Source organism: Anser brachyrhynchus (genome assembly GCF_964034855.1).
Source record: "Anser brachyrhynchus genome assembly, chromosome: 21".
Taxonomy (NCBI): domain Eukaryota; kingdom Metazoa; phylum Chordata; class Aves; order Anseriformes; family Anatidae; genus Anser; species Anser brachyrhynchus.
The window spans coordinates 3,793,944-3,808,233 of record NC_137714.1 but is presented as its reverse complement, the minus strand read 5'-3'; the positions used below and the strand labels follow the sequence as shown (position 1 = coordinate 3,808,233).

The window sequence follows — 14,290 nt, the reverse complement described above, 5'->3', positions numbered from 1 at the left end:
ACTTGCTTGACGTTGTAGTTTCTGTGAGGGGCTGGTGGTGCCGTCACCGTCCCTGGGGGTGTTTAAGGAAAGGTTGGACGTGGTGCTTAGGGGCATGGTTTAGTGGGTGACGGTGGTAGGGGGATGGTTGGACCAGATGATCTTAGAGGTGTTTTCCAACCTTAATAATTCTATGATTCTAATTGCTGCTAAAGCGTGCCGCTTATTGGTCACTTGTTGGTCTTTGTACTATTAAGAACAAGACCGAGGAAAAACTGCTTTCTTCAGTCAGTAAACTAGGCGGTTTCGTGCAGTGTGATGCCACGAGCAATGCCGGGCTGCCTTCCTTAGGCGCCGGGCTCGTACTTCACGTGCGGGTTACGACGCTCACAAGGAACCGCACCGCGCCCTCCCTCAGCAGCCCGGCCGCGCCTCAGCGCCGGCGGAGCCCTCCTCGGGGCCCGGCCGCTGCCGACCGCGTCCCGCTGCTGACGGGACTCCGGCGCCCCCCAACCTCAGCGCCCGCCTCGCGGGCGGCGCTGCCCCGCCGGCCTCATGCCTAGGCCCGCCCTGCAGGCGGCGCAGAACAGAGCGGGCCGGGCCCGCCGCGGGCCCGCCTCAGAGAGGCGGAGGCAGAAGCGCAGCGCTAGCTCGGCGCTCCCCTACCCAGGCGCCCGCCCAGTTTCTCCCCCCGCCGCTCGGCCGGACACCGGCTGGCCCGCAGCCCGCCGCCCCCCCCGCAGCGTCGTGGAGGTGTCCGCGACCGAGAGCCGAGGTGAGTGCCGGGGGCGGGGGATGGCGGCCCCGGGCCCCGGCCGTCGGCTCCTCCTGCGTCAGCCCGCTCGGCGCTGGCTGCATGGCCCAGGCCCGGCGCGGGGGTGCTCCTCCCTGCCTCACGCCCCTCGCCGGGCTCCGCCCCGCGGTCCCGGCCCCGAGGGCCGCGGAGGGCGGCCGCAGCCCCTCCACTGCGGGGACGGGGAGCCAGCGGGGGGGGAACGCGGTCGCTTGCCGGGGCTCTGCGAAGGCGCCTCGGGGCCCGCGGCCGGGCCCTGGCGGTGTCGGGCCCCGGCCGTGTCCGCGCCCCCGCCCCCCCCCCCGCGTGCCCCCGGCCTCACGCTGCTCCCTCAGGGCTCCGCCGGCCGCCTTTGGGCAAGGTGACCTTTCGCTTCGTCTCTCCCCCACGTTGGCGTGCCAACAGGTCTCCTCTTGCCTTTCTCCTCTTCCCCACGGTGTATTTGTTCGTATGGAGGGAGAAAGTGTCTTGAAGGCTCACCCCCGCCTTTTTTTTTTTTTTGGTGCTAATCAAAATGCCAACCCCCCCCCCCCCCCAATGCACTGACCAGGCAACACCGTGCCAGCTTTCCTTCCTTAACTTAAACTGCCCCCTGCTCATGGACTCGGACCTCAGACTTCAGAGCCTGGGTTGTGTCGTTTGCGTTGCAAAAAATACACGTTTATCCAGAAAAAGTAAGCCAGCTTTAAGTGATGTCCTGCTTTGGACTTAAATTCTCATCCTGATAAACGCTTACCGTTTCTTTTTTACCATGTATGTGAAGGAAATAAAAGCGCTGTAAAAGGAAAATAAATATTTCATTTTTCTTACCACTGGCATAGCAGCGGACTAGAAAGTTATCAAATATACGTGCCTTAAAACATTTGGAAGATATAGAAATAGTTATTAATGTTCCACAAGAAGTTTGGATTAAGGAGGTGACTTTATTTGCTGTTCTTGCGATGACTTCAGGCATGGATTACTTCATGCACTGGATGTTTTCAGTTGTGGGGATGCTAACCTGTTACGTGTTTCTGAATGACACGTCAAGATCTTCCCTCTGATTTGGCTCCTAACAGCCTGTAGATCCCTTTTTTTTTTTTTTTTTCACTTGTTTAGTTTTTTTGAAGGGTAATGTGACAAGGCTTAATGTATTTGCTTTTCTTTGAGCTTCAGCTTTCTAGTCAGTTTTATAAGAAGAAAAGTCTATGCAAGGTCGTGACCCCGCATGTATGAATGCTATATCTTTATTATGTAGAACTTCAAAACTTTTGGTTTTTGAAAAATTATTCGGAAATATTACAAATACAAAAATGGTATATGTGCTTAACATGAAATATGCCTCATTTGAATGTAATTTGACCTGTATTAATTCTATTTGTATCTCATTCTGCATGACAGTATAGTTTCACTTTTCAGCCTTTAGAAAAAGCCCTTTCATTATTTGCTTAATTCTGGTATTGTCTTTAGTTGTATTAGCTAAACATGTTCACCGATTTTTATTTCTATTTTTTAGAGAAGTGGAGGATCAAATGTATAGATGCCTTGAATCAAGCAAACCTCATTATGGGAAAGCCCTGAGTTTAATATAATTTTTAAAATGTGGCTCTTGAAGTTGTCATTTGCTTATTGTTATCAGACGTAACTTTAATGTAAATAAGTCTGACTTACCTGGCACTGGCACAGGCTGCCCAGAGAAGCTGTGGCTGCCCCATCGCTGGAAGTGCTCGAGACCAGGTTGGATGGGGCATTGGGCAGCCTGGGCTGTCGGGAGGTGTCCCTGCCCATGGAAGGGGGCTGGAACCAGGTGATCTTTAAGGTCCCTTCCAACCCAAACCGTTCTATGATCTTGCTTTTCTGCTCTGCAGAACTCAGTCTTTTATAAAGTGGCATGAACAGGTTTGTGGGGTTGAGAGACATTTCTAAATACCAAACTGCTACAATACATTTAAAGCATTCTGACCAGAAGATAAGGCATGAGTGCTTTTTGTTCTAGCTGTGTTAAAACATACTTGGTCTTGGCCTTAAAGAAGCTAGTAGTAGTTTTCCAATTCACTGGTTAAATTTCTGCAATCATTTCTGTTTCAAGTCGTGGTAGAGTGCAAAGGGAGGTGTTGACAGGTATGACCAGCGTTGCTTTTCTAACGCAGCTTTTTTGCACCCCTTGATGTGGTACTCCATGCTACTGCTTTGAAAACCTTTTGGAGTAATTTTTGATAAACTATTTACATGATTTATATCTGATTACGTCCCACGCATACACTGTTCCCCAAAAAATAGTTTGGCTAGGGTGAGTTGTTTCACAGATAAGATTTCTGCAAAAGTACAGTTGAAGGCTCTTGGTTGTGATGTGATTCGGATGCCAAATTGACTTCTTGCTGCTCAGCTAAAAGTGCATCCTTCCACTACTTGCACAGCTATCCTTTGTGTGAATTTGTAGGGCTGGCGTATAGCTGTTTTTTTCTAAAATCATGTTCATTGTTGAAGATTAATGGTGAATGTTTTCTTTCCTCCTGTATTTGACATAAATGTTAAGTGGCACCTCTATTTTAGAAACGTAATTGTTCATCACAACTGAAAAGGAGTAAAAACAATATAAACGTTTCAGAAATGCGTTGGGTGCTTTTTCTCAATATTGGTCATGACTTTATTTAGCATAAGCAAAATCTGTAATTCAAGTTTGGAGAAAAAGCGTGTGCTCTCACTTAGCATTGTGCATGGGATACAAATGCTCTTAGCTCTAGTTATCTTAAGTTTCCTGTGAGGTTAGAAAGTCCTTCACCAGAGCGCTTACAGGGTATGGGGAGGGAGGATGATGCATGCTGTTTTACTTAGGGAATTTTCAGCATGTTTTTAATTCAGAAAGCTTAGTGTTCTGGCTTCCTAGAATGGGAGTTGCAGATGTTTGGGCCCACAGAGGCGGATGTGAGGTGTTCCTGGTGGCTGCAGAGTCTCTGCGCCATAGGTATTTGTTCCTTTTTTCAATATCCAGTCTTTTCCCTGTATGTTGTTCTAGCCTAGTAGTAGTAGTCTATAATTAGGTCTTCTAGTAGAATAATTTATAAGTGCTGACTCCAGAAAGTTTTGTGAAGAAGCATGATAAATGGAGGGAGAATAATAAATAGTGTCAGTATGATCAGCCCTTATATAAGTTGAGGAACAGTCTGCTTCTTTCCCCAGTTTGAAAACTGACAGATGTGGCGTAAAATCAATTAAGAGAGTGGCGCATGAAGAAGGACACCTGTTACTGTCATCTAGACTTCCAAAACCAGAATGCTGGCAACTTGAAGAAAATGCTGGGAGTGGAAGTCGAGGAAGCCAGTGCAAAACTGCTGCAGCTCAGAGCAGAATTTTAGTCTCCCCTTTTTGAAAAAAGGATTGTTAATTGGCCTAGTTGATAATCATCACTAAATACGGTGTTTTGATTAGACATAGGTTGGAAAGATGAATTTAATTTGCCAATGGGAGTAATCTGTAATCATCAAAGCTCAGTTTGAAGCTCTGTGCTTTGGGACTTAAAGGGTATGGTATGAGCTTGACTTCTACCTTTTAAAAATTGCTTTAGTATTTTTACTGCTTTTTAGCTTGAATACAGTATCTCAGGTTTGCTGAGACTGTATTTCAGACACTCATTTTCTTCCTGTTTTTTCTTTCAGGGTGAAACTGCAATTATGGAACAGAGATCCAGAAAATGACAGAAAAATGTTAGTTGCCCTCTTCTAGGACACAGTCATGTTGGAAGGATTGGTAGCCTGGGTCCTCAACACCTATTTGGGCAAATATGTCAACAACCTGAATACAGACCAACTTTCAGTTGCTCTTCTGAAAGGTGAGGTTTTGGGGTATTTTCTGTAATGTTTTTGTTCTGTGATTTAAAAAGGAAAAAAAGTTGTTTTTTTTAATGGAAGATGGAATAGAAACAATCACTTAATATTGTGTTTAACATTTATATAAATGCTTCTAATATAAAGTTTTTTGCTAGCACTTGGCAATCAATGGTAAATTCTCTTGTGTTCCTGTTTATATTCCTTTTAATCAACATTGTTAAACTAATTTATATGAGAGTCTCAACTGCATGCTAAGCTTGTCTTAACAGCTTGTTTAGTTTGCATAATGTTTGTGTGTCATTCTTCTGAATACTGTTCAATAACTTCCCTGTTGAAGGACTGCAGCAGGAAATGTCCTGTAGTCTTTACCTCTTACGTTTTGGTGCAAGACGTTACGCCCTTTTAATTAAGACCTTTGTGAAAGAGATGGCATAAGGATATCTTGTGCTTCTATAAATCAGTAGTTTCTAATTTACCTTTTGCTGCTATTATCTGCTATTTTATAATATTTCAAAGCTTTTGTTTGGGTACTTTTGGTAATACTCAGAAAATACTTGAAGTGTCCCGTTTGGACAGACAAAGAGTAGAAGCTTTCTCCTTGATGGCAATAAATTCAGAGCTAAGTCCTTGCAGAAGATTGCTTCTAGATCACCTCATCAAATGTGATCAAATAGTTTGAGTATGTGGCACTGGGAAATTAATGAGCATGCTAGATATTCATGAGAGCTGTTGCAGAAGGTAGTGTGATAGGTTGGCTGTTCTCATGAAATGCTAATTTTTTTTTCTTCTTTGAAAGATGATGCTAGTTATTTTAAACTTAAAATGTTCAAGTTGGCATTCTTCAACATAACTTTGCTCGGCAAACTTGTCTGTTCTTTGTGTTTTCAACAGGTGCTGTTGAACTGGAAAACTTACCACTAAAGAAAGATGCCTTGAAGGAACTGGAATTACCATTTGAAGTAAAAGCAGGTATGTATTTTGCCTGTGTGTGGGAGACAAATATTTATAAACAGGAAATATTGCGTATATTAGAAGGAGTTTTACCTGTGAGTCAGAAGCTTGAACAAGTGAAGTAACCTGATGTTTGGGTAGTTTTTAGTTTGTTGTTTTTAGTTTGTTTGTTTCTTACACCACTTTTCCTTTCAAGTTTTCAAGGGGTAGTAAAAGTATGTTTACACAAGAATCTGATAGCATCTCTGTTTTGTATTCGTAGGTTTCATTGGCAAAATAACACTACAGATACCATTTTATCGCCCACATGTGGATCCATGGGTGATATCTGTCTCAAAACTGCACTTAATTGGTGCACCAGAAAAGAAGGAAGATTTTGATGAGGAAAGGGAGAAGTTTCAAGAAAGAGAACATAAGAAAGCTCTTCTTCTAGCACTTGAAGAAAAATGGAAAGTGAGTTGCACTTGTATTTCATAGTAAAGAAACTGCTTTTGTAAATTAATTGCATTTTAAGTCTCCTAAGAAGTATATGAATTCTGAGAACAAATGCATAGGAAACTAAGTTAGAAATTGATACAAATACACTAACACAGTGCAGTTTCCAATCCCTGCCCCCCAACATGCATTGATGATACTGAAATCTGTTTTTTCTCTCTCTCTCTCTCTCTCTCTCTCTCTCTCTCTCTCTCATTCAGTAATTTCAGTATAATATGTGTACTGTTTCCTGATCAATTGTTAACAGTGGTGGTTAATGCTTATCTCTGTTTTCTTTTTTAGAAAGAACGACAACAGAAGGGGGAATCTTACTGGTACTCAGTTACGGCATCTGTAGTCACCAGAATTGTAGAAAACATTGAAGTAAGCCTTTACTTGTAGAGCTTTTCCCATTTGCTAAAAATAACCTGTGCCCACTGTGCTTCACACTGTGTAGTCCCCAGAGAAGAAATATGTAAATGAATGATAGATGTTTGCCAGAGGACGGTCCCCTTCAATCGCAAACTAGTCCTGAGAGGGACTTGTGGGAAGGACGAACCTTACACCCTACCAAGGGGAAAACAGCAACTCTTTTTGGTTTGTAATAGTCGGTGGATAATTAATTTGCATGAAAATAAAAATAAAAATCTGGCACGTCTCTACCAAATTTCAAAATGACTCAAAAACATGACTGCTAGGCTCTGTAGCTTTTTGTCTTTGGAATTCCTTATGTAGTTAATGACATTTTAGCGTTTAGAAGATGTTGTAAGTTATTAAACTGTATAGTGTTTGCAAAATAAAACTATTTAGCAACATATACGTTACTAATCATTTATATTTAAGAACCTGCAGCTTTCTACAGATTAATTGCTTGTCTGCTGGTCTCCATGAAAGGACTATTCCTTTCTTCTCCTTGTGCAGATAGAATGACTATATTATTTGATTGCTTTACAACTCACTAGAGGCAATTTAGAAGCAAGATAGCTCAGACCACTTGCTTTTCCTGGTGTCTGAGAGGGATGTATTTGCTCATGTGAGAGTATCTATACTTATCACAGTCCTGGACTTTACATTCACTGCGAAACCACCATAACTCAGTGTTCTTTAAGGGTTTACCAATGTAAAATTACTTCAGGTCATCTTATGCTGCTGCTAGTTTGTAGTTCTCGCCTATGCTGATGATTCTGGTACACGAAACATACTTGAATCTTTTGTTACATATTTGTCTCAAAAATGGAGAATAATGGTAAGATAGCAAAATAAAGTACACTCTTTTGTGAAAGTGGCTTACTGTTTTGGGGGAGAAGAGCAGGGAACGGGGTATTTGAGGAGAAGATAGAACCAGAGGGTACAAAACCAGAAGTGAGGAACAGCATTTTGAGGTCCAAATGAGTACCAGAAATTTGCTGGAGGATTGCAGAAATGCGATATTAAATGGCTTCAGTATTAATAAATAGTACTGCTGTGCACTCTGATGTAAATAGCTGTCTCTAGTAATTTTTTTTCCTGTCTAGTTAAAAATTCAGGATGTCCATCTGAGGTTTGAAGATGGTGTCACAAATCCTTCGCAGCCTTTTGCATTTGGAATATGCATCAAAAATGTATCAATGCAAAATGCAGTATTTGAACCAGTAAGTATAACTCTTCTGTACAGGAATTAATGGCAGCTAAGTTGTTATGCTGTACTTCATGGGTGCTACTAAGTATTTAGTAAAAAGTATAGCTTTATATATATAACCAGAAGATTATTAAACAGATTGTGGGCATTTTCTATTGTTTATCAAGTATGTAGATTTAAAAACTACATGGCATGTGGTGTATGAGCTTGACTTCGTTCAATTTTTCTACTTCAGGTGGAGAAACTGATGCGGAAAAAGCAATTAGATGTTGCTGACTTCAGTGTTTATTGGGATACCGATTGCACTTTATTGGGTGACCTACCTCCTGGACAGCTGCAGGTACGAGAGAGAGATTTCTCATATGAAAGAGGTGTTTTTGTTTATTTTCTTTCCAATAGTTTCCTTGCTATATTTTAGACCTAACTGTCATAAAAGTAGTAGGTCCAATAAATTCTAAGAGCAGCAGAAGTTTATGGCTTCGTGCTGTCATGGCAGGATATGTGGGTAACCCAAAACGGTTGTGCTGTGACATACCATATGTTTAATCTTTAAAGAGAGAACACATTGAAGAGGTTTCGTAAATGGACTGATATAGTAATGGAGTGTATCCTAATGTATTAAACCAATATATCCTAATAAATATTTTACACTCCCTTCATGTAGAAAAAAATGTTCTTGTAACCCCCAGGAAGCAATGGATAAAAGTATGGAAAGCCGTGATCATAATTACATCATGGAACCTGTATGCACTTCTGCTCTTCTGAAGAGAAATTGTTCTAAGGAGCCTTTAAGGTCTCGCCAGACTCCGCGGCTTGAATGTGACATTCAGCTTGAGACGATACCCTTGAAGCTTTCACAGGTAAACACTGATAATCTTTGTTAAACTCCCGGTTTCTGAGATGGAGATTGCTAAGAAGCAGAGTAAACGAGGCCATCGTGAGCTCTGTGCTGCTATCTATCTATGTTAGGCTGCATTGACTGTCTGAACTAGTTAGGCTTCAAGATTGCTTGGGTTTCTGTGTGCTGTATTGCACCGTACTTTGTGGTCAGATTCTAACAAAATGACTGATTAAAGGAGGTATTCCTTTATTTTTTGGTTATCACGATGTCTGCAAAGTCAAATTGGTAGTTTGATGTAGAGTGTATCTTTCCCATCTCACCTACTGCATATGTTGTTCATACATCAGTGCTCCTGAAGATTCTGCTGGTAAAATGCAGTCTTGAATTATGCATCTCTAAGCAAAGAGTTGTTGCTTCAAGCAGTGAAATACTTGCAGGATTGTTGCAAGTTCTTCACCTCACTGGTTGCAAAACTGGTAGTGTTTGTAACAGCTTAAATACCCCTAGCATAAAACTAAAACTTTCTTAAAGCTTTAGGTTTAGAGGCAACTGAAAGGAATATACTAAAGTTGTTTGGTTTGAAATCAGGCATTCCAAATTATTTTACTGCAGCCTATTACTGCAAAAAAATACATTTTTGTTTACTGTAATAATAAGCAGGATGCATGTGTTTTGTCGTTGTTTTGTTTGTTTAGGTTTTTGTTTGTTTATTGTTTTTTTTAGTCTGTATAATGTACAAAGCAGCCAATATTAAGTTGCTTGCTAGTCTTGACCTGACAAGTTTCATGCTCTGTGTTTGTAAACAAGGAAGCCTGTAAGTTTTATCTCACACATTAACCTTTAGCTACTGGAAGAAGGTAGGTGACACTAGGGAACCAAATTATGATAAACATCAGTCTTAATTCTGAAGCCATGTGCAGATCATTGATGCAGATAAGCTAAGCCTGTGGTTGTTTCACCCTCCCTGCCTTTGATTTGGAAAGCACTCTAATATTGCCTAATTGATATTGTCTACTCTTTAACTAAAAGATGCAGTATCAGCAGATCATGGGATTTTTGAAGGAACTGGCTAGAAAAGAACGACAACTTAAATTCAGGAAGTGGAGACCAAAGGTTACAGTAACAGAGCAGTAAGTATTATCTATGGATGTCTTGTTGAATTAGTGTGATACTAAAAATGTTCTAGGTAGAATTGAATGAAGACAAATAGGAGATAGTAGTCATGCTAAGTTTTCATGTCTTATTTCCCTACCTCATAAATCAGTTTTAAATATTGAGACATAATCCAAGCTTAAAATTATTCTTACTTAAGTCTTTCAGTCCTCTCACAGTTCCCAGGAATTGAAATTAAATTGGAGGTTCTTCTCCAATGTAGACACTATGGTATTCTGAAATTTTCTTTGTGGAAAGAGCTCCTATAAAATGTTTCATCTTACTTTTAGTAAGAAGAAAGATGGTATAATTTCAGACAGCAGGTCCATATAACTCAACATTGTGGCTTTAATGACTGTGCTTGATGTATAACAGATATACTAAATCCCATTAAAGCAGTGGGGACATTGCAAAGCACTGCTTAATACTACACAATTTGTAGAATTAGCCAATAAGTGCTGTCTCTAATACTGATGCCCTTTCTGATCAGTTGCCCTCTGTTTTCTCTCTGGAACTTTCACTAGTTTGACATACATACATTTGTTTTTTGGAAATACTGGTAATCTAGTAATTTTAAAATATTTCAGCTGCCGAGAGTGGTGGATCTTTGCTTTGAATGCTAATCTTTCGGAGATCAGGGAGCAGAGACGACGTTCTACCTGGGAGTTTGCATTACATCGGGCCCGAGATGCAGTATCTTACACTGACATGTATTATAGCAAGTTGAAGGGGGAACTACTGTCTACTGCAGAGGAGGTATTTAGATTTAAGATTTTACAATGTTGATTAATCATCTTCTATTTGATCTATTTTGTCTTACCAAATTTAAATTTGTTCTACTTTAGAAACATCTTTCATTTTACTGCAGGTCATTTTCAAGGAACCGGCTGTATTTTGACTACAGCTGAGTTCTTAATGCTCGAATCCTGGGGTTGTGGGAGGTGTGTGCATGACAGGATTCTTGTATTTTTGTTTTGCTATGCAAAAACTTTTTGAGCTGTAACTGGTTTTCACCAAAAATAGAATTAGCTCTCATAGAATGCTCACGTCAGTCTGTTAAGCTTTCTTAACTCTCATTCTGTATAGACTCAAAATGTATTTAAATATCAGAAGCGTTGTCACATTATGCATACGGTGATGTAGGTAATGTGGGGAAAATGGTGGCTAGTTGTTCAGGGGTGCTTTCCTTTGATTTATTTTTTTAAACTTTTTTCCAGTTGATGTTAGGATGAAAGAATTCTGAGGGAAAATGACCCTACTAATCAATCCATGTTCTACTTTAGGAGGAAGAAACCCTGTGAACTATAATTAACTGCTTTATATCTCTAGGTGCATTGGGACTTAAATCAGTTTCCTTAAATCAGTTCAGGGCACCATGTACCTCATATTTCTTAATTACATGTACAGTCTTATTGAAAGCTTAGTTGTATGTAATCCTTACCTGTATTATTTGGATGTGAACTATAGGGGTAGCTCAAAGTACTGGAAATTTTTATAGTAGTATTTTTGCTCATGGCTAAGCTCATCTTTCTGTTAAATCAGGTTACTTTCCATGGTTTATATTTTGTGCTGCAAACCTTGCTCCTGATGCATGACAGAAGGATATAGTTGAGCAAAGACTTCTTATCATTAAAAGTGTTAAAATAATGTATTTTACAATCTAAATAAATATACCAAATAAAGGTATTTGAAACAACAGAGAACGTCAGTATTATGGCTGCCCATATGACTTTGTTTTTGTATGCTTAAGTACTTGGATCCTGACATTAGTGCCATGTTAGTTTTTCCATGAATCTCAAACGTAGTGCCGAGAGATTTGTCATGTTTGTGAGGAAGATGCTATTCTCTTTTAAAGTATTTACTTTACCTTTTTTTGCCTTTTCAGACAGAAATGCGTCGTATTGAGGATGAGCAAACTTACGAAGAGTTGAAGATACTATGTGAGGTTGTTCATGATAAATTTCATGACCTAGCTGAGGTGAGAAACATTTGTCGTACAGGGTAATATCTGGAATCTTTGAGTGAATTATTTTGAGGTGGTGTTTTCTTTTCTGCTAGAGTGTTGGCATGTATTTGTTTTGATTTTTGAAGTGTGGTATCAATACTAAAATGGCAAACAATGCTTGGTTCCTCAGGTTTTACTTTTGTGTCACTTGCATGGTGAGCTTATGCCTCACCATACAATGGTCTTCCTCAATAGTATTCTTTCCAGAGTTACCAGGGCAAGTACTTTTCATCTTAGAGAGTGTAGCAGTTGCTCCGGAAGACAAATGCCTTCATTACAAGTGTCCTCCTGTTCATCTTCTCCCTCCCCCCCAGCTTTTATTGCTGAGCATGGTGTCCCATAATATGGAATAACCCTTTGGTCAGTGTAGGTTGGCTGTCCTGGCTGTGTCCTGTCCCAGCCACTTGTGCACCTGCAGCCTACTGGCCTTCACAGAGATGGGGGTTGGAGAGACGGCCTTGATGCTGTGCCAGCAGTGCTCAGCAGTAGTCAAAACATCGGTGCACTATCAACACCATTCTAGCAAATGTGCATCAACAGCAAATGCAGTATCAACCCCATTCTAGCCAAAAAAAAAAAAATTAGTGCAAAGCACAGCACTATATGGGCTGCTGTGGGGAAAGTCAACTCCATCCCAGCCAGACCCAGTGCGGCGTTTCTAAACTAAGACTTACATAATTTCATATGACTTCATATATGAACATGTAGCAATTAAATGGTGGTATGTTTGTTGTTTCTTAGCCCATATAGGAGAGCATCTGCAAAGTATCGATTGAAAGTATCGATCACTGTTGGCATACTGAACTTAAGAGTGCCAAGTAAATAGTAGATGGAATCATATTGTTACTCTGATGCTTTTGTGTGCTCGTGATATTCTCCCACTTACAAGCAGTGATGTATGTGTCTTCAATGTTCAAACACAGAGTGTTAAAGAGCCGTTGCCTGATTCTCCTGGAGTTTCTCCAACAGCAGAATCTGCACGTGGCAGTAGCAGCGGAATGCTGCAGTACCTTCAGTCTTGGTTTCCTGGTTGGGGAGGCTGGTATGGATATGCACAGCAAACATGTGAAGGTGAAGCTTTTGAAGGACTGTTGCCAGAACAACAGGAACAGTGGAATCCGGAAGACATACTAGGTATGTCAGCATGCGGTTTTCTGTTTCTTCTTATTGCTGCTAACACTTTCATAGTTAAATACGTGATAAAGATGAACAGAAAAAACTTCTTGGTTCGGTACTGTTCAAAGATTATGTGCATCAGCTGACGCATCTAGGCAGCAGAGCCTGTCTAAAGCTTAATTACCTGTTAAAAAATTCAGTGCCTGGTGTGTTTGCTTATTTCTAAGGGGGTATATGGGATATGTTTGCTTCTAAATATTTTAGATGCTTATGGCAAAGAGCTTTGGGACTTCTTTCCGTTCAGATGGGTGGAGGTAATGCCGTGTACTGTGAATGTGTACAACAGTAACAATACCATGTTGTTGGGATTGTCTTAATTGGGGATTTATTGTACCATAATTGAAATAGAGAGTTCTACTGAATATTCAGTTTTGTTAAGGAAGATGGTGTATCTGCTTTGTTTTATGTATTTATTTTTTTTTAATTCAGAATAACCCTTCTGTTCTTCAGTCGCGTTCCAGGAACTTGATTTATATAACCTAAGTGATGTTTTTGTTTTTTTGTTACTTCTTTTTTTTAAATTAGGAGCAGATGATTTTTTTGATCCTGCTGCAGATGCCTCTAGCATGAATACATTTACAAAAAGAGATCATGTTTTTGCTAAATTAAATCTACAGTTGCAAGGTGGCTCTTTTACTCTGTTGCACAAGAAGAAGAAAGTGGTGCATATTGAGGAGAGTGCTTTTATGCAGCTGGAGTTTTCAGGTATAAAGTCAATTTCTGTTTGTTCTTTCTCAGCAAAGATGAGCTTTGTCTACCTTCAGACCTTCCTCTGAGTCTTGCTTTTAGTCCTTTAAATTACTATACTGAAACAAAGTTCAGAATGAAAATATGAAGCCACTTAGTAGAAACTGATACCTCAGATTAGAAGTTTTTTCACTTCAGATATTCACATGATTTCAACATAGTAATCTAATTTTACATGTGTGAAAGAAAAAGAACTGTATTGCTTCACAATCATTATTATATATTTAAAATTGAGTTTTTAATATTTTAGTAGAATTAAATATATATATATTTAAATATATATATATATATAAATAAAAGACCTTCAAACAGATTTGTTGTACATTATAAATAAAAGCTATGCTGTGTGTATTCATAAAACAAAATAAAAACATTTTATGTCTTTATATTTCAGGTGTAAAGATCTTAGCAGAATCTCTTCCTCGACGAAATTCTTCCCTTCTAAAAATTCAGCTTGGTGGTCTTTTTCTGAGGGATTTGGCAACAGAAGGGACCATATTTCCTGTTCTTGTTTTCCCTAATCCTGTAGGTGAAAAAAGCTGTCTATGAGTTACTGTGTAGGATGCGTGTGTATGAAAACAGTTATATACCAAAATTCAACACAGATGTTTCCCTTGGTTTGTGTCTTATCCCTGAAAGAGATGAGTCTTGAAGAAAAATCTCCACTTCTTGAACTTTTACTCTCCCTTTCCAAGGATCATTAATAGAACTCTTCATTGTTTGCTTTGTATGCTTGCAACTTCAACAT

At 40.0% G+C, this 14,290-nt stretch overlaps 1 protein-coding gene across 6 annotated transcripts in view; it reads left to right on the top strand.

The window, feature by feature from the left end:
- The first annotated feature begins 585 nt into the window (after positions 1-585).
- Positions 586-14,290, top strand: part of VPS13D (vacuolar protein sorting 13 homolog D) — a 103,188-nt gene continuing 89,483 nt past the window's right edge. For all 6 annotated transcript variants that reach the window (XM_080564063.1, XM_080564065.1, XM_080564062.1 and 3 more), the window contains exons 1-14: positions 586-754; positions 4,408-4,580; positions 5,470-5,547; positions 5,792-5,982; positions 6,307-6,387; positions 7,518-7,634; positions 7,857-7,961; positions 8,311-8,481; positions 9,492-9,592; positions 10,202-10,370; positions 11,500-11,592; positions 12,543-12,753; positions 13,321-13,500; positions 13,937-14,067. In XM_080564063.1, the coding sequence (XP_080420189.1) occupies positions 4,484-4,580; positions 5,470-5,547; positions 5,792-5,982; positions 6,307-6,387; positions 7,518-7,634; positions 7,857-7,961; positions 8,311-8,481; positions 9,492-9,592; positions 10,202-10,370; positions 11,500-11,592; positions 12,543-12,753; positions 13,321-13,500; positions 13,937-14,067 (1,725 nt within the window). In that variant the 5' untranslated portion in view covers positions 586-754; positions 4,408-4,483. The remainder of the gene's footprint in view (positions 755-4,407; positions 4,581-5,469; positions 5,548-5,791; positions 5,983-6,306; positions 6,388-7,517; positions 7,635-7,856; positions 7,962-8,310; positions 8,482-9,491; positions 9,593-10,201; positions 10,371-11,499; positions 11,593-12,542; positions 12,754-13,320; positions 13,501-13,936; positions 14,068-14,290) is intronic.